The 24,573-nt window shown below is 44.2% G+C and overlaps 1 protein-coding gene across 1 annotated transcript; it reads right to left on the bottom strand.

Moving 5' to 3' along the window:
- Nucleotides 1-7,310: 7,310 nt before the first annotated feature.
- On the bottom strand, nucleotides 7,311-23,348 carry slc27a6 (solute carrier family 27 member 6). The gene is made up of 10 exons (XM_070924159.1): nucleotides 22,862-23,348; nucleotides 20,381-20,590; nucleotides 18,974-19,132; nucleotides 16,284-16,408; nucleotides 14,402-14,596; nucleotides 10,463-10,553; nucleotides 10,134-10,332; nucleotides 9,644-9,741; nucleotides 8,433-8,563; nucleotides 7,311-7,487 (listed from the first exon to the last, which is right to left on the bottom strand). The coding sequence occupies exons 1-10, from the start codon at nucleotides 23,346-23,348 to the stop codon at nucleotides 7,311-7,313; spliced, it is 1,872 nt and encodes a 623-aa protein (XP_070780260.1).
- Nucleotides 23,349-24,573: the final 1,225 nt, after the last annotated feature.

Here is a 24,573-nt window from a genome sequence, read left to right as displayed (position 1 = left end):
CCGTGTGATGAGACGTCGCAGCGTGCTGAATTGTTCTGACGGGATTGAATAGAACGTTTAAAGGTGAAACAGATGGATACCCTTTGATTGTAGAATGAATTCGTTCCTTGGTGGGGGGGGGGGCATCAAGTTTAAAAAGGAATAAAAACGTTTAAGATATTAGACTTCACAGGCCCCCTTTAGTTAGGTATTTGGAGTCATGTCCTAACCCTGACCTTGGACCCAAACCACGAAGATCAAATTCACACCTAAATACAAGAAAATCGTGTAATAGTGACTCGCGCATTGACGACGTGAACTAAGACCTAAATCTGGGCAAAAATATTGAAGGAAGTACAGTATGTCAGGGTGGTTTTCTATTTCTTGGGGGTGGGGGGGCTTCAGTCTCAAGTGTCACTATGACCTCTCAGAACAGTGTAAGACTATTAGCACATAGTTGACCCAGGGAGGCAGCTCACATTCCAAGAAAACCACTGCAGCAGCCACACTCAGTGCCGGTGCCGGAATTGGACCCCCCCCCCCCCCTCCAAAAAAAGGTGCCAGTACCCAAATCCAGCAGATGCATGACAAGATCATCGCACGTGTGTTGGATATATCTATATTTATACGCATGTCTTGGTATATATACCCCACTTCTAAGTCTATTTTTGTGTGCATTTCATACAAAAATCAGAAGTGCAGAGCAAATCTTCCTCGTTTACAGCGTCATCTTCCGTATTGACGGTGCACCATGACTGGGGGGAGGGGGGGTATGTATTGGTTACAAGGTGGGAACTTATTTCTAACTAATGAGTTCCTACTGGGTATACAGTAGGACCATTAATGAGCAAGAAAGCCAGGAGTTTGGGGGAAGACGGGGTCAATGAGTCCTAGCTATGATTTGCAGGGTAAAGGGCGTAACTGAATGGGGATAGGCTTACTACATAGTTCCTAGCTGGGTACATTTGTGTTTTTACTTTAGCAAAGCAAGTGATAGCTTTATTTTGGCCGAAATGCAATCTGGGAACCCCGGAGGTGAGCTTTTTTTTCCCCTGTCAAATCGTCGTCAGACAGTTAGCCGACAGGTTCTGAGATTTCTAATCGGACTGCAAACCATGACCCAGCGCACGGAAGAGGAAGTCTTCTTGCCCCGGGTCTGTACACCGGAAGCAGTTCCCACATTGTTACCCTCTTATTCCCTTTTACATCTTCTTCCCTTGTACCTACATACATGAATCGGTACATTGTGGACTGGTACACCCCCCCCCCCTCCCCTTCTGTTTGTGGCAATTTGGTTAAAGGTACCCTGTGAATTTTTTTTTCTTGTAAACAAAGGAAAGTTCGTTTACATACAAAAGGTTCTCACTGTTATGGCCACAACAACAACAACTCAACATATAAAGAGGACGCCACGCCCGAGGTTCAGCTAAAGCAAAAATGATCTTTATTTACGACAAAGAAAGAAGGTCTGGAGGCCTGGGGGGGGAAGTCTGGGCCAGCCACACAATGGGCCGCTGGATCCAGAGCTCCCACCCCTAAACTACAGAAACAAGTAACACTAAACCAACAAGCAAAAACACGGAAACTGGACTGGACGCCGCAAAAAGGAGCAAAACAAGGACCAAAAGGAACTAAACACCGAGGCAGTCTGTGCAGCAGAGTTCCCTCTTCTGGGGATGATGATGATGATGATGATTTGGTGAACGAAGCAGCGTTCGGGCCCAGCCTCTCTTTCATGTGCCACTGGTGAGTGCGACCTGTTCAATAATGTTTCCGCTGGTTGATGACGGCTGAAGAGCTTCAAAGAGGTGAAAGCTCTTCAGCCGGGTTTGCAGGCCACTACCACACGGAACAGTATTGACCCAACCAATCGGCACACAAAGGGTCAGCGGCCGCCGTGGCTACAGGCGGAGTGGAAAGTTTCATCTGGACACACACACACACACACATACACACACACACACACATGGGGCTGCAGCTTGTTGTCAGCTGACACACACCCGGCCGCTCAGCCAGCATTTATCCTTCCAGCTGGAGCGTGCAGGAGCGTTGAGATCGGCGGCTGAACTTTGAATCACGGTGGTAAACATTATGGATGTCAATATTGACGGTGCTCTATAGACGTGAATGTCAGAGAAAAAGCCCCCCCCCCCCACCTCCCCACCCCCGGGGGGGGGCATGTTCCATCCCATCCCATCCAGTGTGCGAGGAGGAGCTGCAGGACATCCTGAGACGTCCTCGCTTGAAGCTTGAAATGTGTCGGCCTTTATTTTTGTCAATGATCCCCCCACCCCAAGGCTGTCTGTGAACTTACAGCTAGACACTGTGTTACAGTAATCAACATCCACCCCGCCCCGAGGCTCTCGCTCAACTGTGACCCTCGTCTCTTCCTCAAGATCACACTTTCAGAAAATAGCCGGGGAGATATGCATTTCTGTGTCACATCATTAAAATGGTCCATCCATGCAATGATCAGAATCAGCTTTAATGGCCAAGCACGTGCAAATATACAGTATGTATGTCAGCTATGAATATATAAAATATATATATATATATATATACAGTGTCAGAGTGACGGCCTGCGAGAAGAGAGCTGATCCTGTGTCTGCTTTGTTTTGGCGTACAGCGCTCTGCAGCGCCTCCCAGAGGGATGAGAGGCTGGAACAGGTTGTGTCCAAGGGGGTGCGACGGGTCTTGCAGTGATGCTGCCTGCTGACGCTGGACATGTATGAGGGCTGAATGGAGGGGGGGGTGTAGTCTGTTCCTGTCCTGTTGTGGTGGCTGATCCTGAACCAGGCAGTGATGGATGTCCAGAGAGCAGGCTGGATTGGTGTAGAGGTGGATCAGCAGCTCCTGGGGCAGGTTATGGTGTTAACAAATTAGAGACTAGCCACCGATGGAGACTCATTGTTTTCCTGCACATGGATCCCATGAAGGAACAAAACCTACCAAAGTTGCTGTATTGTGTGGTTCAAATTAAATATATATATATATATATATATATATATATAACAGTTATATTAACATTTTACTAAAGTTATTGTTGTAAATGTTGCTCGGCAATCTTGTTTTGAGCGTGTTCATTGGTGTAGAAGGAGAAGAGCAGTGGGGGGGTGGGGTGGGGGGGGGGGGCACATCCCTTGGGTGCTGGATGTAATTTTCCCAGCCTCACCTGCTGCCTCCCGCCTGTCAGGAAGCTGTGATCCACTGACAGGTGAGTTTAATAGGATCCTCGCGTTCTGTCTCTGGGGAGTCGAGGTGTTGCAGTCCCATACGGGCAAACTGCAGGTGGTCTTTTGGAAGGATTTCGCCACTACAGACAGGTCGGGGCTGGTCATTCAATCCTGCGGTTGAGGGTTTCTTGGGGACGACCGACACACACCCTCTTCACACATGCGAAACGGTTGTTTTGAATTGCTGAAAACCTGCTTTTCGACTTCTCCGTGTAGCTCCTGTGCTCTCATTTGTCAGTGTGTTTCTGGCCTGGTTGTGCAGGATTCTGTCCCCACCTCTGAAGGCCTGAGGTGGAATGTTCAAAGGCTGGGTCCTTACCGCAGCCGGCCCGGGGTTCGATTCCAGCCCGGGGGGCCCCCTTTGCTTACATGTCATCCCCTCCCCAAGCTCCATTCAGTAGCTGTTTAGGATCTGATCCAGGGACGCAATGTTATGTGGACGTCTCTTGGGATTTTGGACATCACGGGGGATGAACGTTGCAATAACACATTGCAAAGGTTGGACTACTGAACTAAACTATCGGAACAGGAACTGAAGTATATAAGTAAAATACTGTTTTACCAGTATAATTATGTCATATACATATATAATAATATATCAGCCACAAGAGCCATTTTACTGCAGAGTGAGTTCTTTTACTTTTGATACTTTTAGGGACATTTACCAGAGAATACTTCTGTACTTTTACTGCAGCAGGGTTTTGAATGAAAGACTCTTCCACCACTAGTAACTGTTCAAAAACATTTTGGTGCCATCTGCTGTTTCAACTCAGTATCACAACTGGAAGACGCCCCTCATGGACGACACCGGGGGACGGGGGGGAGATTGTACTTTTATAGGTCAATAACAACTGGACACCTTGCCTCTAATATTCTACCTAAAGGCTGATATAATAAACATGAAATGAAACGCATTGTTTACCAGCGTTTCCCAACCTTTTTGACTTTAGTCCCTCACATGTGATCAGGGTGTCGTTGTGGCTCCTTGTCATGTCCCAGAAGAAGTTGTTTGCAGTTCCACTCCAAGAGACGTTCCCCTTCTAACTTCTCACACAGTTTCATTTCAACTGTTCAAACGATTCAACATTTCACACAAAGTCAGAGACTAGAGAAAAGTCCGAAACACGAAAACCCTGTCATTTTCAATAGTCCAACACCAAAGTCAGAAATCTCAAAATCCTACAAGAAGGCCAACTGGATTTTTAGGTTGTCGGGGGTTCTGCCAGGCTTAGTCGGCCGTACTCCCTGTTTCACCATTGTGAATTACCTTGTTTCTAAAGGTTTAACCACGTGTGTAAACCCTTCTCTAGGTAACCCCACTGCCCAGCAGGTCCTGGCCTCCACCTCCGTTAGTCAGGGTTTTGGTTCGGTGAGAGAGAAGCTAACAGGGATGCGATACGTTTGGTTCGGCTAGTTGGCTGTTTAGCTGTATCGGGTGCCTTTTCTTGTTGAAAAACATGTTGAATTTGTCTGGAAGCCGGAGCGCAGATCGCAGCCTGGAGCGGGCAGGACATTAAAAAAAAAAACTTTCGAAATGTTGAACTCTTTGACGAGGTGGCACTCAGCATTAACAAATTAGAGACCTTTTTTCTTGCACAGGGATTTAATGAAGGAACAAAACCTACAAAAGTCAAACCGCTGCATCGTCCAATTGGAATTAATTTTATACGGGTGGTATTTATAGCATCCTGAGTCCAGGGCCAGTGAGGACTAGGAGTGAAGGAGCGGGGCAGTTCGGTTCAGTTTTCCAGATCCTGTATCTTGTCCATCAGGTAGTCATTATCTTTACTTAGTTCTTGGGTTCGTTAATTGGTTCTTTAAGACACTTGGTCTACTCTGAACAGGGCTTGGTTTCTAATCCCTTCGCCCAAGTCATCGTTTTGCGACCTGTCTAGTCATTCTGCCCACCCGGCCCGCACTCCTCATCAGTAAACCTGACGTCAATCAGGGCTTTAGTTCCCCAGACATGAGAGGGTTCAATCAAAAAGTCCAACACTTGGAGATTGCACTTGTTGCCTCGTCTTGGGTGACCAAATGGATTCACCTCTGCGTGTCCAGTCCAGTCCAAAAGGCAGAAAGGTAGGTAAATGTTCAAAGGAGACGCTGCTGATTGTGTCTCTTAGCCCGTCAGACCTCCTGAGTTTGATGCCACTGTAGCTGATATGAAATGACGGCTGAAACTACAAAACCCACGTTTGAATAAACCACAAGCATCCGTTAACTTTTTTTTTTTTTTATATATATGCATCTTCGTAACCTGATCAGAAATAGAAGCGAACCGAACCATCCGAGTATTACTACTTCCAACTTGTCCACACCACAAAACCAACAGTAAACAGTACATGACGCTCTCAGAACTCTGGATGACAACAGCTCTGTACATCTCAGTTAGTGTTAAGTGTGTTTTCTTTCTAAAATATTACCAATGGTGGCTCTCGTTCACACATATATATATATATATATATATATATATATATATATATATATATATACTGAAATAAGCAGTTGGTATCTCAAATATAATCATCATAAAACACATGATGCAGACACTCTGAAGTTGATGGGGGGTGGGGGGGGGCTTATTGCGGTCGATGGTTCAAATCCCAGCTCGGCCCTGATCCTGCATCTGCTGCGAAGTTAAGCCCTAGCGGACTTACCCAACAGCAAACACACTAATTTGACCTGGGAAGAGCTCCAAAGCGTGAGCGTCCGTGAATGAATTTGGAATCTAAAAAGGCGACCAAAAGCAAAGTGAAACAAAAGAAATAAAAACACAGATAAATAAATACAGAATCAGAATTTTCACAGCATTAAAGAAAAACATTTGACAGAGCTTAATATCTCGGCACTTTTTGGGCTTTTATCAGAATCGCTATTCTTTTAGTTTCATGAATGTGAATCGGACACACACACACACGTGAACATTGTGCGCGCGCGCCGTGATTTTATTTGTACGTTACGTAACCGCATTCTGCTCATCATCATCATCATCATCATCATCACTACCAATCGGAATCCCTTAATCTTGCCAAATTCCATCAATGTATCACTGAGTTTGCTGGTGTAATTAAGGCACTTTAATGGGATTTCAAGGGAAGTGTTAATGGACAATTTAATGGTGGATTATCTGCACAGTTTAAGGACTTTTAAAAGGGGTTGATGGTCATTTTCAGGGTTTTTTTTTTTCCCTCCTTACGAAACCTCTTCAACCATAAAGATAACCCGTTAAATGGCTTAAATATGTTATAATCCATTAACTCCAAATTAACTGAAACAATTCATAATTCATTCATCACACATATGTTATTTGGTAAATGTCAGTCAGAGTTTTTAACCCTTAAAAGCCTGTAAACCGTGCAGAGATCCCACTCCTGGATTTGCACCTTAATTGGAACATGTGGATTCTTTTAAGGTTCAAATTCAGGGCTGCCTGTTGTCATGTCACTTTGAGGGTTTGTTTTCAGCCCATAAAATCCTCTCAACCCATGCAGGAAGACCATTAAATGCTACTTTATATAATACAGTTCATAAATTAATCATCATCAACATACTCATTAATCTAGTGTGTAAATCTGAGCAAACCTTTTCAAATACTTGAATACTGAAGAAGAACCCTTTAACATGTCGTTCATTTGCAGCCGGACATATTTCAGAGCCCTAACGCCAAACCAAAATGACCACCTTAATAAAACTCGAACTAACCTGATCCATCAATGGATTCGTCAAATGTTTCTAGTGAATGTGTAAATTAAGGGGGAAGTCACGTCCCCATTCAAATCTAGTGAATTCACCTTTTAAGGGCTTTGAAATAAAGTGATAAAGCTGTCATCGTTTGTAATAAACGGACACACGTTACCATAACGACGCCTTGTTTCGGTTGAGGGTGCTTTGAGGGAGTTACACGAAGAATCAAACGAGGTTAACTGAGGGAGTTTCATAGTGATACGTCTGAGGGACATTGCTGCTCCCGTGTCACGGCCCTCTCGTCGGCTTTTCATTCAGACCTCAGGGAGTCACCCAACATGATTGCAGGCTCGCTGGTCTCTAGGAAATACAAACAAAACAACGCTGCAGTAAGTCGAGCTAACGTCTTAAGTTCTACAGCTTGCGCTCTCCGGAGAGAACGCTGTGGTAGGTGCTGTCCGTTAGAGGAACGTAGCTCTTCTGCGGGTAGTCCAGCACGTAGAGGGGGTCGGAGATCGTCGAGGGGTTGAAGCCGCTCTGCACCAGCTGGAACTTCTGCTGCTTGAAGGTGCTGGTCATCTCCATGACCTCCTGGGAGAGGGACGAGGAAAACAGTCAGTGTAATTTCAATATATATATATATATATATATATATATATATAAAACATTCACTGCACTGCTTCTGTTGCTTTTCTGTGTTTTGTGTTGATGAATTTGACATTGACACATGAACGGCACCTTTCTCATTAGTTACATCAAATAAGAAAATCCAGGTCGGTTCCAGCAACGAATGCGCCTCGTGTTGGACACGTTTTCTTCCTCTAGGAGGCAGAAGAACATGCCTCTATCTACACATCCAGTTGACCCAGAGCTACAGTACAACGCAACACCCAACATCTTCATTCATCTCATGAAGGACTCAATAAACATAACACAAAAGGTCAAACTGCAAAATAGTGCTCCTTATTTATCCAACGTAACGACAAACAAAAATAATTAATAAAAAAGTATTTGTGACGCTAAACAAACAAACAAAATGGGGTTTGGAGACGCACAAGTTGGGATTACTGTTAAAATCCCGGCGTTGTGTTTTCAATAATGGAATAATCGGGAGCGCCTCCATTCAGTTCCAATTGAAAAAGGCTTTATTGGCATGAAGCGTTTTACCAAAAAATAAAAAAAAGAAAGAATGTTGCCAAAGCGTTTGTCCAAATAATCGGACAGAACACAATAACAGTGATATAAACATCAACGCAGCATTAAGACTGATTGATATATATTAATTATATATATATATATACGGTATATCCTGTATACTGGACATTCATGGTGGGTTACGGCGGTTACTTCAGTTCAATTCAATTCAATTTATATGGCAGTCAAATCACAACAAAAGCCATCTCAAGACACTTTTCCGTACTCTTTATAATATTGTTATTATTATTATTATTATTACAACGTCCATCCACGTCCAAGTCTATCTGTCCATCAGGAGAATATTTTGTGTACGTATGTATATTTAGTTGTGCTCGTTACCTGAAGCCGTACGAAGAGTGGGCGGGCGTACGCTGGCAGGTCCCTCATCACGTGCTCGAACAACTTGCCCCCGCTGAACGCGAGGCCCGGCCTCACAATCATGGCGGCCATTCCTGCTCGGCCCTCGTGCCCTGCGGACGAGACGGTTCAACGTAACCTCCGCCGTCACTCTCCTAGCTCACCGCTACAGTTGTAGGTATATGTGGCACATCGTTAGGGGACGCTCGTTCTAGAAACACCCGAACTGTACGTTTTCGAGAGGATTTGCGATGTTGTTGCTGATAGGGCGCTGCAGGGAATGACGTATTTTTGTAGGTCAACCCGGAAGTTAGCATCGCTCCTGGTTCCCCTCGACTGAAAGATTTTGGATCATTGCAGAAAACAAACTCTGCGGCAAAACAAACGTTTAAGGTACTTTTCGTTCAGCGAGATAATCTTCACAAATGAACGCCACTTTTAGGATTTTTGAAGCGTAAACGGAATCGCCAGAAGTAAAAAAAAGAGCTAACGTTGGGCTATAAAGGAACTACAACACGGTCACCACGGCTGAGCTTCACTTTGAAGAGAATATAGATAGATATAGATATATAGACGGATAGATGTAGAGTATAAACACAACCAGTGAGTAGATGACTTTCCGTGTTTGGCATGAAGACTTGTTAGCAACCCGCCTTTTTTAAGACGCGTAAAAGCTTCAAAGTTGACGGGTGGGGGGGGGGGGGGGGGTATCTACTGGCGCGTTTTATGCTGTAGAACAAAACGTTGAAATCTCTTAAGCTTGTGTTAACTACAGGCTTTCTTTCAGGCGTGTAACCAAAAACCCATTCAAAGAAACCCCACTGACTTCCAGACGAGGGAACAGGAAGTGTAAAACATGCTGACTCATTTCCGGGTTTTGAGATGAGCAGTATTTGGATAGCAGGGGTCAGACAGGATGCATTTTTTTTTTGCACCTTTTGCCAGTTGTTTTCTACAGGCAGTAAGCGCTTGGCATGCTGCACGTGTTTTAGATGCCCCGGAGCGCCTCGCAGTTTTGCATTAGCGCTCTGGACGCCCAGAGTTGGAAAAGGCACCCATCGTTTCCCACTGTCCAGTTGGATAAATTGAGAGACGAGCCTTCGGTGGTGGAGTTTATCACGGCGAGGCTAAAGACAGGTGATTCGATGCCTTGCGGCCGTAGGCATGCAAACACAAACACGTCTTAAACATACCTGGTATTTCCACCCCATACACATTGACCTCTTGGATAAAATCCACCAGCCCGAGAGTCTCCGCTACCTCTGTCGTCGCTACATTTTCACCCTTCCACCTGAAATCATGGGGAAAAAAAGATCAAGATCTCGTCCCTTATATGATTACATGTGACAAACTTGATCGGTTGGTTAGCGGTGCAAGTGTAGCAACCTTCAAAACGTAACCGACAAGTCTAACCCTAACCCTAGCCTGCTCCTGTAATACAAAGCCTGCATTAATATCTGCTTTTATCCCATTTACAACCAAGTGTCTCATCATGTCCGTATATTTTTCTTTGGTTTGTTTTTCGTCATAATCCTTTAGCTCCAGCTCACGATAGATTCGGCAACACCTGTGGTTACCGGCGCTAGCAGATGACATCATCATAGGGGTGGATGCTTTAAAAGGCCCCCAGTGCATGCTTCATACCTGCGGTAAAGCCACATCAAACATCTTATCCAGCTGTACCTGAAGGTGTCCCCCACTCTGTCCCTGAAACAGATGAAGCCCTCCTGGTCTTCCGCCATGAGGTCGCCTGTGTTAAAGTAGGCGTCCCCCTTCACGAACACATTTCTCAGAAGCTTCTTCTCGGTCAGCTGCTTGCTCCCAGCATAGCCAAAGAACGGGCTGATGGCGCTCACCTTGGACAGCAAAAGCCCCGTCTCGCCTGAGAGGAACAACGGCACAGAAAGTCTAAAATCAACACACTCCTCACACTTCTCCGGTGAAGTCCAGTTTCAAAGAAAAAAAGAAATCCCCATGAGAAAATGAATTTGTGGAAATGTGTGCATTCTTACCCCGTTCCACTCGCTGGCAGAAACCATGCTGATCCTTGAACGGTTCATCTTTCACCATGTCATACTTGACCAGATCATACTTGAACAGGAGCTACGCAAAAAGTTCAAAGAAAACATCATTAGAGTGGAAAGTGGCATTCAAATCTAAACTAAGTCATGGAACAATCACCATTTTTCACAGCAGACATTCTGACAAATGGAATGCAGCCTGTACTTAAAGGCCCCATATTGTAGAAAGTGAAATGTCCACGTCTTGTTTGATTATAAAGCAGGTCTGGCTGTATAAATACTGGGAAAGTATCAAAACGAGAAATGCGCACAGCCCGTATTCAGACACTGCGCCTTTAAACGAGCCGTCAGGACTTCTGTAAGGTTGTGATGTCACAGCACTCAGCCACGCCCCCAGGAGGTTGTTCAGTTTGTCTAAAACGGCTTGTTTCAGACAGAGGGGGGGAACTGAGGGGCTGCAGAGTCCCAGAAGTCCCAGAATAAAAATATAGAGCTGGAAATGAGCATGATGTGGGACCTTTAAAGTTAGCTGTGCTTCTCCGGCTATGGCATGTCAAAATGTGCCCCAAATGGAACCACCTCCTACATCTCATGGTCGTCAGCGAATGGCTGTCATGGAGATTAGAATGTGAGACGCGGTTAAAAGCTCCAGAAGGAGTTGTTTTGTTTCTTCTGACGCCACTGTGAACGCAGCTCTCACGAGATGGCGCGAGATCCAAACAGTCTGCCCATCACTCTTTCAGACAAACCAATCGGATTTTGCCGTGAGCCAATCATCTTGTTACCGTCAAAAGTTTTAAAATGTTTCTTTCTCTGCTGCTGCTGCCGCTGCCAGCTGCTGTTTCAGTGCCTCCTCCGCCCCGTTCACCTCTGGGTTTTCATCACAACCAGTCTTCATTATTCTTTAAGCTCTCTCTCCGGACTGAACTATAATTGTGCACCGACAGGTTTCCCAGGTTAAACATGAACACTCCGACAGCTAAACCTAAGAATAACGTTTAACCACATGTTACAGAACTGACAATCCTGTTAGCTAAATTAGGATTTGTGTCCTGACATCATTATGTTTTATAACTTCACTTTCATAACTGTCTTTTGTAATGGGATTGTGGGCCAGCAGGAAAAGGCAGGGAGACAGACCTAAGAATAGCTGAGGTCAGAAATTAGAGCTAAATACATGTAGCCACTCTTTTGTAACTCCTCCGATTAACAGGCAGCTCCATAGGCAAGCATTAGTGAGGCTAATACCTGCGAGAGCCACAGGAAAGCCACTTCACTGGTTATCCTCCCTGTCTCAACAGACTTACAGCTTACTCACTACAACTAATCATTCAAGTGGACAACCCCCCCCCAACCTCTTTCCGAGTTTCAACTGTGTAATAATGTTAAATCCGTGACACATTATTTTCATACGAGGTGTTTATGTGATTTTGTCAACCACAAGCTGTCACAAGCACTTACAATTTATTGCAATTTTATTGTAATTACAATAAATTGTATTTATTTATTGTAATTACACTGAATTGTATTGTATTTATTGCATAACATTATTACAATATTGTGTTGTAATATTGTATTACATATACTGTATTAAATACTGTATTGTGTTGTATTACTTAATATTTTTTCATGTTTATTTTGAAAGTGTAATAATACAATAAATGACAGAAACATCTTACTGTTGTATTACAATTCATTGTTATTATTTTTGGATTACACTATATTGTATTCAATTATATTCTAATACATTTGTATTGTGCTGCTATTGTATTGTAATACATCCTGTTGTAAAATAGTAAAACTAATCTTATAAAAACAAACACCTCACTATTCTATTAAAATTTCTTGTAATTACAATAAATTGTATTGTATTTGTTGCATAATATTGTTACAATATTGTGTTGTCATATTGTATTACATATACTGTATTAAATTACATTCAAAGATGTATGTATTGTGTTGTGTTGTATTGCTTTTGTATTGTAGTACTTCATATAGTGTTTATTTTGAAAATGTAATAACGATAAAAGACTTACTGTCGTATTCACTTCAATTCATTGTTATTGTGTTTTGTATTACATTACATATTGTATTCAATTATATGCTAATGTTGCTATTGTCTTGTAGTACATCCTATTGTAAAATGTTATTTTGAAAATATTAAGTATACGAATACTACAAAAACAGGAACACCTTACTATTGTAATGTATTGTATCTATTGAACTGCATAATATTGTTAAATTGACCCCCAAGTGAACAGAATAAACATGACTATTGTGTTGTAGTAGATTATATTGTATAAAATGACATCATGATATATAATAATATAAATAAATCCTGTGTCTTTTGTGTTGTGTTGTTTTGTCTTGTACTACATCATGCTGCAAAATGCTATTTTTAAAGTATGACAAAAAGTAAATTACACAGTTCATGGACAATTGAACTCGTCTTCACTTGGATTTGTCTTGTAGCTTATAATTATATAGCTTTATTCGTAAGTTATGGATTATGTTGTAGACTAAGATCTGAAGTAGTTGTAGTCTGTAGGGACATTATGTGAATTGGTATTCTTAATTTCGGGACTTTATACAGAATCATGTAGGTTGCACGTGCACGACACAATAATAACTTCATAATCATCATCTGTAATAAAAGATAAAAGATGGGACTACCTCATATTCCACAAGCGTTAATGATACTACGTCCATGCTACTTTCAGTCAGCTGATAGACCCCTTGAAGACCCCTCCGATGGAGGACACTTGCTATATCCTGGATAATACATGACCTGGCCCATCTCTTCTAAGCTGTTTACCCACCCCCCCCCCACCAGTCACTACAGTTCACTTAGCTAACCATGTGTACTTTAGTGGTCAAATTCAAAGCTCAGCAGCAATGCTTGGGAAGCTAGGGCTGCCTTCACATGCACGTCTACTGTGAGTTGTGCACGTACAGTAGGGGGCATGTCAAAAAGTACACCTGCTTCAACCTATAGTTTTGTTATGATTGTCTAAACATAATAAATGTGCACTTTTCTTTGCTGTGTTTTATTATTTCTGCAAATGAACTGACTGAAATGAAATGAACTGAGCTGAGCTACATCAGCTGTTATCTCTGTTATACATTCGGGCAAGCTGTGTGTTGCACTCGAAGGAGTTACGGCAGCTGGAGAGGATGACCCTGAATAACTTCTGTTGGCCGCGCGTCAACGAGATGTTGCTGGAATGATCTCACAAGTGCGCAGACAAAAAGCTCGGAAACAGGGATGCCAGGGATTCATTCCTTCGGAGTATTCAGACGCATGTACAGCAGCTCCATGTTGTCCATAAACACTGACTGCACCAAAACGTGTAGTATACATTAATATACAGCAGCACACCCACTGTATTTCCTTCCGTGTGTGCGTTCCTTCAGAATGCCTGACAGATGTCAGCTTTGCTATTCATAGCCCCCAGAGGATAAATCTGACCTCTCAGGCAAAATACAACACTTGTACATAAGAGGTATAATACCACAGGAGGCAGGTAGCCGTCATATTTATAGACCACATTCATGCCCCTGAGGGGGTGAACCCCTCTGCTTCTTGCTTAGACAATTAGTCTATGGACTCTCTGGCACTACCCTCAGGCCAAGGTGATCTTTTTTTTTTGTAGTTTTAGCGACATCATGGCTATAGGGATGGCAAACGTCAAGTCAGTCCACCACTTTGGTCCGGACTGGAATATCTTAACTACTGGATGGACTGCGATGGATTTTTTTTTTTTCATGGTCCCCAGAGGATGAATCTGATCCTTCCTCTAGTGCCACAACTGGTTGCGACTGTCGGCTTTAACTGACACAGCTCAATGATTACTTCATGGATTGTCATGAAATTTGGTAGATCTTGTGTGGGATTGCAGACCTCACACCTTAAGGTCACCGAGCACTCACCCTGTAGAGGAAGTTGGAGCGGCCCACAGTTCCGATCTTGCCGATGTGGTTCATGAAACACAGGTTTCCCTCGGTGGAGCCGTACACTTCGCACATTTGAACGTTCCCAAAGCGACTCTGAAACTCCCGCCAGACGTCCTGCCGCAGCCCGTTCCCGACTCCCATTCGCACCTTGTGAACTTTATCCATCTCTGTCTGGTGGGGGGGGGAGATGACATCAGCAGAGCACATCTGACAGTTCCATGTTTAAACATATTATCATTAAGCTGACTGGACTATGCAGGGACAAGTCAGCTATGCAATGTGTGTGTGCCACAGACAAAGAAATACCATGAATACAAATGCGTTGTTTCACAGAAAAGAGAGGGACTCTGTCACAAAAGCAGCCTTTTTACCGCACACTCACACACACACACACACACACAAACACACGGAATACACTCCAACAGTTTCCACTGAACATTAAATGGCCTGAAGACCGAATAATATGATGTGGAGTCTGGAAATAAGATGTTCCAGTGCAAAGACAATGCGGCAATTAGGCAACTTGCAATTTACGTTTCTACAGTTTCCATGGAATGGGGGTGAAAAAGTAGTGGCGCTAAGAAGTTAGGAAGACCGACCTCGTCCTTTTTGACTTGATAAGGAAACAAACCCATATACAGACATGTGATTTGCTGTGAAAAAGCGTCTGAAATTACACAAAACATCAAATAACAGCTAAAAGTCACACTAATCCGTTCAGCCCATGGAAGAGCAGTGTTCCATATTTGGACATTTTTCCTCTTCCGTGACTAAAAACATGTGAAATTAATGATAAAATAATAAAATAAATTGATGACATTTCTGGACCCTGAAGGCAAGACTACCAACAACACAATTCGCGCCTATTTAATGACAAAGGTTTTGAAGGTCCCACGTTGACTTCGGTAGCCCACATCTCCATGGACAGTCATCTCAAGCTGTGCGGGAGAAAGGGCATTTTATCGAGGAACACCGGGTTAAATGAACAATTATACATGACCTCATTTCATAAAAACCAGTCATCAACAGCGTCACTGAGCTGCGTCTGCGCCGGACCAGCCCTGTGACGAGCTCTACGGCTTTTTGCCATGTTTGCCGCCGTAACACAAGCAGCAATTAGTCCTCGCGCTTGTGTGCACACACATTGGCCGCTGTGTGTCTCCGCGTCTTTAATTTGCCAATCAGCGGCGAGGACGGCCAACGGCGTCCTTCCGCCCCCGCGGCCGAATAACAGAGGGAGAGCGGACAAAGAGGACTTTTGAGTCCGGCCTCAAGAGGGGATGAGCCCTGCCCTCGTACTGTGCGTGCGTGCATGTCTATGTGTCCACCATGGGGGGGGGGGGGGGGGACGCAAACACTGAAACAAAGGCCCTGCCTGTCTTTCTTCCACAGATGTGCACAGTGTTACTCGATTGATTCACGAGTAGCAGTGACTGTAAAGAGCGTGGATGCCCCCCCCCCCCCCCCTCCCCGCCCCCCTCATTGACTCTACTCTAACTCACTCGCTCTGTCTTTCATTGAGTGGCAATGTGCGTGGACTATCTGGACCTGTTGTAGCCCGGTGTGTGGGCAACAGCTAAATGTGAATAATGTTGAGAGGGTAACACTCACACTCAACAATCACTCAGAGAGAAAACAAGGGGAGTTTCTGACACGACATGTTGTGAGAATATGGGCCCACTGCTAAAGTGACTTTACTTGTTTCACAGCTTAACAGAAAGTATTCCGAAGGGTACATTTTCCTTAAGGAGGGTAGAGCAACAATGTCACTTTTATCTGATTTATACTGTTGGTGCAGTCAGCATGTCCATGGATAATTGTTGCAACACTCACAGCTGAATGCCAAACAGAAGATTACCTTCGGCTGGCTGCAGAGGTATCTGCAGAGCTCGCCAATGTACTGGAAGACAGTCACGTCATGCTTCCTGCAGTCACTCCAGAACTGGGAGGCCGAGAACTTCTTCTTCAGGACGCAGGTGGCACCTGTGATAGAACGGACAGCAGTGTCATTAACGACATCAAATGATGCACGGGGGGGGGGAGGAAAGACTACTTTAATTTCATGTGGACATGACATGATATAACGTTTCAAAACCACAGATGGTCTTCCTCAGGTCAAAGTGAAGAAGTGAACACACCTGTATTTAAACGTCCCATAATGTAGAAAGTGAGATGTCCACGTTTTGTTTGGTTATAAAGCAGGTCTGGGTGCTGTATAAATACTGGGAAAGGATCAGAATGCTCAGTCCACGGAGAAATGAAGGCCAACGGACTTGAACACAACATAACGACAAACACCTCAGATGGAACCCATTTACTGGCTTACTGACCTCCCGGAATGGATACATTCATTCCACAAACAAAGGTGAAAACATTAGTCTGTACTCATAGCAAGGACAGACATACCACAGACAGAACACATGGTGCCTTGCTGTTGTCCGTCAAAAACTGAGGTACAAAGTATCAAGTGTGGCAATCTCTTTGGCCTACAAAACTTAACTATTGCAAATAACAAGGACACTATGTCTGCATATGTTATCCTGGGGTGAAAGTGCAAAAGTTAGGCCAGTGATAATATGAGGAGCATCACTTTGAGTTACCCCGATTGAATGAGTATCTTTATTCCGTGTAGGTTAGAGCCGGCATTTTGTCCCGCTAGAATGTTTACCGTTTCTTAGCAACACCGTCAGCTGCTCTGGTACTTGTCTAAACTGGTGTAACCTCGGAAATGTCAAATGCTTGAATCGGGACTGCCCCGATGAGTCTGCGAGCAGGTCCGGAGGTTTAAGACTGGATCTGTAGACCCCTCACATTACCAGATAATCTTCGGTACCGACCAAGGTCCCAGACCAGATTTCTCCACCGATTCTCGGGAGGGGCGAATCGGCCCAGAACTCCCTGTAGTCTGAGTCCCTGTAGACCTGGTCTGGCGTGACGAATGTGTACAAAGTTGAGTACATTTCAACATCTAGAAACAGGACAACGGTCTCACCAAGGTTTGTTAGCACAACCTGTCGGGATGTTGGAAGGACGTTGAACTGTCAACTTTGGTAGCAGTTGGAACAAAAGCAGAGATGAAGGACTCATCAACAGGACAGCTGATCAGAATGCTCTGCTTTTCTAAAACCAGTTCATAACTATATTACTACATTACTTTTAAGTTTGCAAACATACTACAATGTTATCTACACCCAAATATTAAGGTTCATACAGTAGACCTTTCTGTGAAGCGGGGGGGGGGGGGGGGGGGCAACAGTGACCTAAAAACAACAATAATATTCTCCATAATAGTCCCCAGTGTCCACTTCCTGCTCTAAAGCCTCTAATTAAGCTGCTAGCTGAAGTGAAACAGTTTGTCCTCAAAGGGGTCACATAGTTTGGCAGTTACACTGTGGTCAGTGGACACTGTCCTGAATAGAAAACTGCTTCTCTGTCTCTAACAGGGAACTCGTACGATGGGCAAAAGATTAAAAAGAAAGTTAGATAATTCTATTTTTTATTTCATGTTTGTCTCGGAACAAAGGATGAGAAGACCTTTTCTTGCTCTAGAACGTCTCTATAATCACTGTACCGCATAGGTGTCACGGAATTACAATCCCATTAAGCCTACATAGTAGATCTGTGGCAGGTTTTCATGACATCTCCCCATACAACACCCAGATATTATTATATTATATTATATCTGCTGCCACATTTCGTTGTTTGTTTTAACATTGGAGAACTTGTGGTCAGCGTACATATGGCCATTCCTGTCGCTGCACCTGGACAACTATAGACAATCAATGATGATACAAATGTATAATACATATAGTTTCTGCTGTAGCCCGAAATGTGTGGAGAAGCTCAGTGTTTGATGCCGCAGAACAGAAATAAATCTCAGGGCTGCGTTATTTTAGAACCTAGAGGTCTCCTCCTCCAGTTCAGATCCACAGTTCGGCCTCCGCACAGCCGTCCTTGCGCATGCGAACATCTCGGAAAGAAGTCCTTCGGCTTGTTTCCGTTACTGGACGGCCGATTGAGACTTCCACCGGCACACCATGTGCTCAGCTAAATGGCCAATGTTGTTTTACGACGACATGTGAGTCTTTAAGTGGCTAAACTAGCCAGTTAGCTGTTAGCTGTCTCCCTGTTGCTAAAGGGTTATCTAATAGGTTGTTTTACCTTGAATTACGGCCCGATATCTCTCTGGATTTTCACTATCTATTGTCTTTTCAGTTGCTAAAGCTGTGAAATGATAACGATTTGTCAGATTTCCTACAATTATACGATCTGGAACAGCATTTGAGCTTCCGGCCCCCGAGCGCGACGTCAGAGGAAAATGGCCGCCGCGTGAGGCAAAGATACGGCATGATGTGAATTTGAATCAAAAACAGGACCCCCTCTTAGATTCATAAAACTCAGACAAATCAGAACGCAAGACACTTAGAATCATAGAAATGTCCACAATCCTTATCTAGACAGTTGTTTGCAAGGTGTTTAGATTTAATCAGACAAGATGGAGAAGAAATACAAAATAATCATGGCGTGTCGAGGTATTCCGAGGCCTACCCAGCTCTATGGTTCCTCCTATACCGATCAAGGACGCGGCGCTGTGGTAGAGCGGCAGGGGGATGTACATCACGTCGTCTTCAGTCGCCCCGAACGCCCAAAAACCCGCCGCTGCCTTCAAGCTCTGGAGGTGAGTGATCACTGCAGCCTTAGGGAGCCCTGTGGACGTTAAAAAGCGGGACGCTGCAGTACATGATACAGCAAAATAAACATTTTTACTGAATGCCCTTATCAGTTCAGGGTCACGCCAGTCTATCCCAGCATGCCCTGGGCAGAAGGCAAGGAAATCCGGGACCAGACCTGTACCTAGTCAGCATGTCTTTGAACAGGGCAGCACTTGTTGTTATGTTTTACATTTTGACATTTTTAGTTCATGGCAATGAGGAAGCAGAGAGCGCCGAACACTGGAAGTCTCAGTATCCCCAGGGGACGCTGGAGGAGCCCCCTGGGAACATGAGCTGCTCTGTTTACCCTGTTACCAACACAACCACAACACACACACACACACACACACACACACACACACACATACACGTGGCTATTAAACAGTTATCTGGGTGGATTTTTATTGCTAAGAAGCTGAGCTAAGAGTTGGTTACATGGCATCCCTGATACTCAACGCACCCCTGAATAATAGGTATACATGTACGCGGTCATTTGTGTCCACCAGGGTTAATGATTAAAACGGCTCATTATGGCTTATAAAGTGATTTACAGTTTTCTAACAATTAAAATTTCACGGTTTCCAGCTTCACAGATGTGGAGGATGTGCTGCTTTTCCTTGTATTCATTTGAATTACTATTCATTTATTTTGAATCATTTTGAATTTTTGTAACATTGGTTGGGCAAAACAACCATCGTAAATGTGTCACTTTGGGCATTTCTCAACTATTTTTCTGAATCTTGACGGACCAAACAGTCAATCAATCAATCAATCAATCAATCAATCGAGAAAAGAATCACGAGATGGAGCCATGACGAACACAATCATGAGATAAAGTTAAATATAACAGTTTAAAATTTGCTCCACTACATCCACGACAGTAAAATCCTACTTTTACATGAATCAATGAGTAATAATAATCTAATGAGATAACATATAATACTATAACAGTCACAGGGGGCCATTATTCTGCGTTGAGTACTTTTACTTTTAGTACTACTAATAAGTACATTTTCCTGATTATACTTACATACTTTCACTTTTCACTTGAAAAATTTACTGCTGGAGCCGCTGATGACAGCACAGAGCAAATTCTGTTGGAAAGTTTTGAAGTTTTGACACTTTTGACGGCATCTGATGACTACATTTTGACTGCCGGTCATCGTAACTATCAGCTATCAAAAGCAAATATTGAAACTGGGCGTCCCTGCATTGCAAAGAGCGCTGCGGCTGTCAGACTCACCCGTGGTTCCAGAGGTGAAGATGTAGAGGGTGGGGGATTTGAGGGAGGCGGTGGCGCGTAACCCCGCTGGCACGGGCTGGTCAGAGGCGGCGTCGACCTTATCCAGCAGAGTGTGCACCTGCGTGTGCTCGCTCTGGCTCGTCATGGCCCACACCCGGATGTTGTCCTCCGGCAGGCTGGTTAGAATGCTGTCCAGACTGTCCACTAAATCTGGGAGACGGAGACGAAAGCAAAGCTCGATTTCACGCTTGGAATTGTACTTAGCCGGCCACTTCCTACGCTTTTAAATTGTGAGGGCGTATGATGTGGAGGCATCAGGGCGAATAGGAAGCTAATAATAGTATGATGTATGATGTAATATCACAAAATGTGTACAGGTGTAGGACTGTGCAACTAGTACTAGTATACCATGGTGAGTGACTGTGGATATTTTAAGAATGGAGCTGTAAGGAGTGTGTGTGCAAATATCTTTCTCAATGACTGAAATGATACACTGTGTCAACTGAGGTCACACACACATATATACATATATATATTGGATTACTTGATCCCTCATGGTTTGATCATTTACAGAGGACCCTGTTATGCTTTTCCTTATTTTCTGTCGTATATATAATGTTACAATATCGGATATTCACACTAAACGTTGCCAAAGTTGCCAAATAATGAGGTAAACGTATGTAAAAGTAATCCCTGTGAGCATAAAGCTCAGGCTTCAGACTGCTCTGAACGCTCCGTTTTAGTTTTTATCAACCGTCGGGTCTATCTGATGTCAGAGAGGCACGGATGTCCTTATACGGTATCTCTGCTCCAGGCACAGACCAGGTGTTTATGTTTACGCCGACGTTGCTTATCAACGTTAGGTTTACAGTTTGACACTTCCGGAACTTGGTCGGCCAATCAGAAGAAAGTGGGCTTTTAGGGGGGGGGGGCTTTGAAGAGACAGGAGCTCAAACGGCTTGTTTCAGACAGAGGGGGGTGAGGGGGCTGCATAAAGGGCCAGGAGAAGACAAATCAGGACTTTTTTGAACTGTGAATCATGCAAAGCTGCTCTAGTGGAGTCCCACAATGAAAATATAGAGCTGGAAATGAGCATGATAGGTCCCCCTTTAAAAACTGTATTTGGTGTTTACTCAAGATCTGAAACAATTAAGTAAATCTACTCTTAGCAGTGCCCGACTGTTCCAGCTATTCCATGAATCCTTCTCCTGTTGCACTGGGGTTCTAGCGAGGACAGTGTCCCAGACCAACATCACGCTTGTTTGGTTGAGCAATGATCTGTCATCCTGTCACATGTCTGCAGCATAACGAATCCTATTAACTGTAGAGAGCAGGATTCTTCCAGCGAAACATGGATGGAGGCTGAATATGGTTCAAATACACTTCGTATCGTCGTATGATTAAAACGAGACAAGGCTCAGATTGTTATTCTAAGTGTCTGACGTCATTATGGAAAGGATCCCCTACAGAGAGAGGCCTTTTCTGTTAAAGAGTAAGATCCTTTTTGTCGAACCCAGAAACGGAAGTCTCGCTCAGGGAGAAGTCTCGCTCTGAAATCCCGCAAGAGGTGACTCGCTGTGTTTCTGGTTCAACGAGAAGGATCTTACTCTTTAACAAAAAACATCTGCTGGTTCTCGCTTCTCCAAGACTAAAGGTTTGCCATTTTTTGTCTCTGTGTCGCGTTCAATGTGTATTATTTCACATTGAACATCTTTGGGTTTGACAAACCAAGCAACTTGAGGAACATCTCACAGGGTTCTGGGAAATTGTGATTGGCAAGTTTTACCTTTCTTTCTTTTTTAAATTTCATTGGGTAAACAATCACAATGAATCATAAACAAATGTGCAACAGACTAACCACCAAGGGAAGTACTTGTACTTTTATCTGACACGAAATGTATCTAATACTACAGGGCAGTGGTCACAGTGCAAAACATCACAGGTACATGTGTTTTCTTCATGAAGAGCTATGCAACTGTAAAAATGCTCATTTTAATGCCAGGCCTAAAGTGTCCACTGCATGTTGTATGATGTAGGAAAACTAGAATTAAAAATGTGGTTGAATGAGTTAAGTCTGGGACGTTGTTGGAGTCTAAGACACGTCTGTGCTGAGGATCAGACACCCGGACCATGTTAGAATCAGAAACAGAGATGTGGATAACCAGGTTTCTTAGTTTCATATTGCATATTAAAACCAGCAGTGAGCAGTGCACATGCAAAGCTGCTCACTGATGGACCGGACCGTGTTATTGGTGGCATTACACAGAAGTTAAAAGTTAAATAAAGCTCATTTCAAAACAGAGCGTTATCCTAACGAGGCCATATGTGTTGTGAAATATTATATATAACATCATAGTGAAAAGATCGATCCCATCAGGGAGGGTGCAGATCTGACCTCTAGGGCGCCAAAATGACCAGAAGCGGTCTTTGATGGGGCCACAGTGGAGCCACACTTGAGACCCACAGCGATGACAGGTTTACCTGAGCCGACGATCAGAGTTTTGGCCCCGCAGCAGTTGAAGCAGTGCAGCAGAGACTTGGACTTGATGTTGGTGTTCAGGAAAGCGACCGAGCAGCCGACCTTCGCCAGCCCGAACCAAGCGCACAGGAAGTCGGGCTCGTTGCTCATGAGCAAGGCGACGCAGTCCCCTTTCCTCAGCTTCACATTCTCGAGGAAAACATTGGCGAGCCTGTTGCTGCGCCGATCCACGTCCCGGTAGGTGTGGGTCGCCCCGTCGTAGATGACGAACGGCTTGTCGGGGATGCGCCGCGCCTGCTGGACGAACCGGTCCAGGACGGTGCACACGCTGGCCGTCACTTTGAACAGCTCCAGCCTCACGCCGTACCTGATCACCTTCAGCAGAAAGACGAGGTCACTCCAAAAGTACGGGAAGCAGAGTTTCTGCAAGACGTGTGCGGAGAAGACACCCGCGGCCAGAGCCGAGAGCCAGCCCAGCGACAGAGTCATGTCCGCGGCTTCGAGGCAGCGGGAGGACGCGGTGAGCGCACGGGGGCCGGAGGGCGCTGGTTACTCCACATCTCTACACATGCTCGCGGTGATAAACACGCACCGCCTGAGTGATGTAAGCCCACCGCAAGTCCAGAGGGGCGAAGCCGCGCGACGTATGACCGGAACGTGGAGAAAATGCCTTCAAAATAAAAGGAGTTGTTCAAACAGTCACTTCTCAAACTTTGGCTCACGGCTTTTGTTCCTAAATAGATGAATATGCAAATTATGACATTTAAAAAAAAAAAAAAATATATATATATATATATATATATATATATATATATATATATATCTTTTTAATGTATTCTTTATTACTTTGAGTTTTGAGCCTGAGGTAGAAGTTAAGTAACGCGGGCATTTTATTTTGAAGGCCAACCTCACCACTCTTCCTGTGTGGCTGATGCTTTCTAGGCAACTTGGAGACCACGTGACAGTTGCCCTGGAGATGAGTGGGAGGGCGTGCTGGAGCGCTCCCCTCTTATCTTGTTTTGCGAACCATATACAACTGAACCCTTCTCCGAGACGGGACCCGACCCACCACGCAGACAAGTTCGACCAGTCCTGCCAGTAGATTATGAGTAGAGTGGCGCGTTTTTTTTTTTACACATTGTGTTACCAGCTCCCCAATTATCCCCATTACCAGGACTTCATTTGTTCTTCATTTGTTTTCAGAAACAGGACCCGGGACATCCCAGACCGGGACCGGCACCTATTTCCTCGGATCCGGCACCTCTTTTTGTCACTATCAAAATCTGTCAATACATTTTCTGTAATATTTTTTTGTTGTTGTTGTTTTGTTTTAATTTCCCATTGAATCCCATTGTTTGCCTATATTGGCATATGATCACTTCACAAAGTGGATGGATTCTGTCGTTCAAGGGAGAAAAAACTGTGGTGGATTGAACAAACCAACTAAAAACAGGCTCTATGGGGGGGGGGGGGGGGGGGGAAGAAATGGTTCATCCGGTGGCTACACTGACTTTTTACTCCTGGCAGATTTTATCCCATGAATCCAATGTTTTCTTATTTTATTAAGATGGAATCTCTGGGGTCTATTTTGGTATGGGCCAGGGTGCACTAAGGTTTACCTAACTTTGGTAACTCACCTTGTGTCAACACGATGATACCGCAAGGAAGGCCCTGTGTTTGACTTCCTAAGCGCTTTCTGGCAGAAAGCCTTATG

The sequence above is a fragment of the Enoplosus armatus genome, chromosome 18 (assembly GCF_043641665.1).
Source record: "Enoplosus armatus isolate fEnoArm2 chromosome 18, fEnoArm2.hap1, whole genome shotgun sequence".
NCBI classification, from domain to species: Eukaryota; Metazoa; Chordata; class Actinopteri; order Centrarchiformes; family Enoplosidae; genus Enoplosus; species Enoplosus armatus.
The sequence above is the reverse complement of the archived record's forward strand: the minus strand, read 5'-3'. Positions and strand labels throughout refer to the sequence as shown.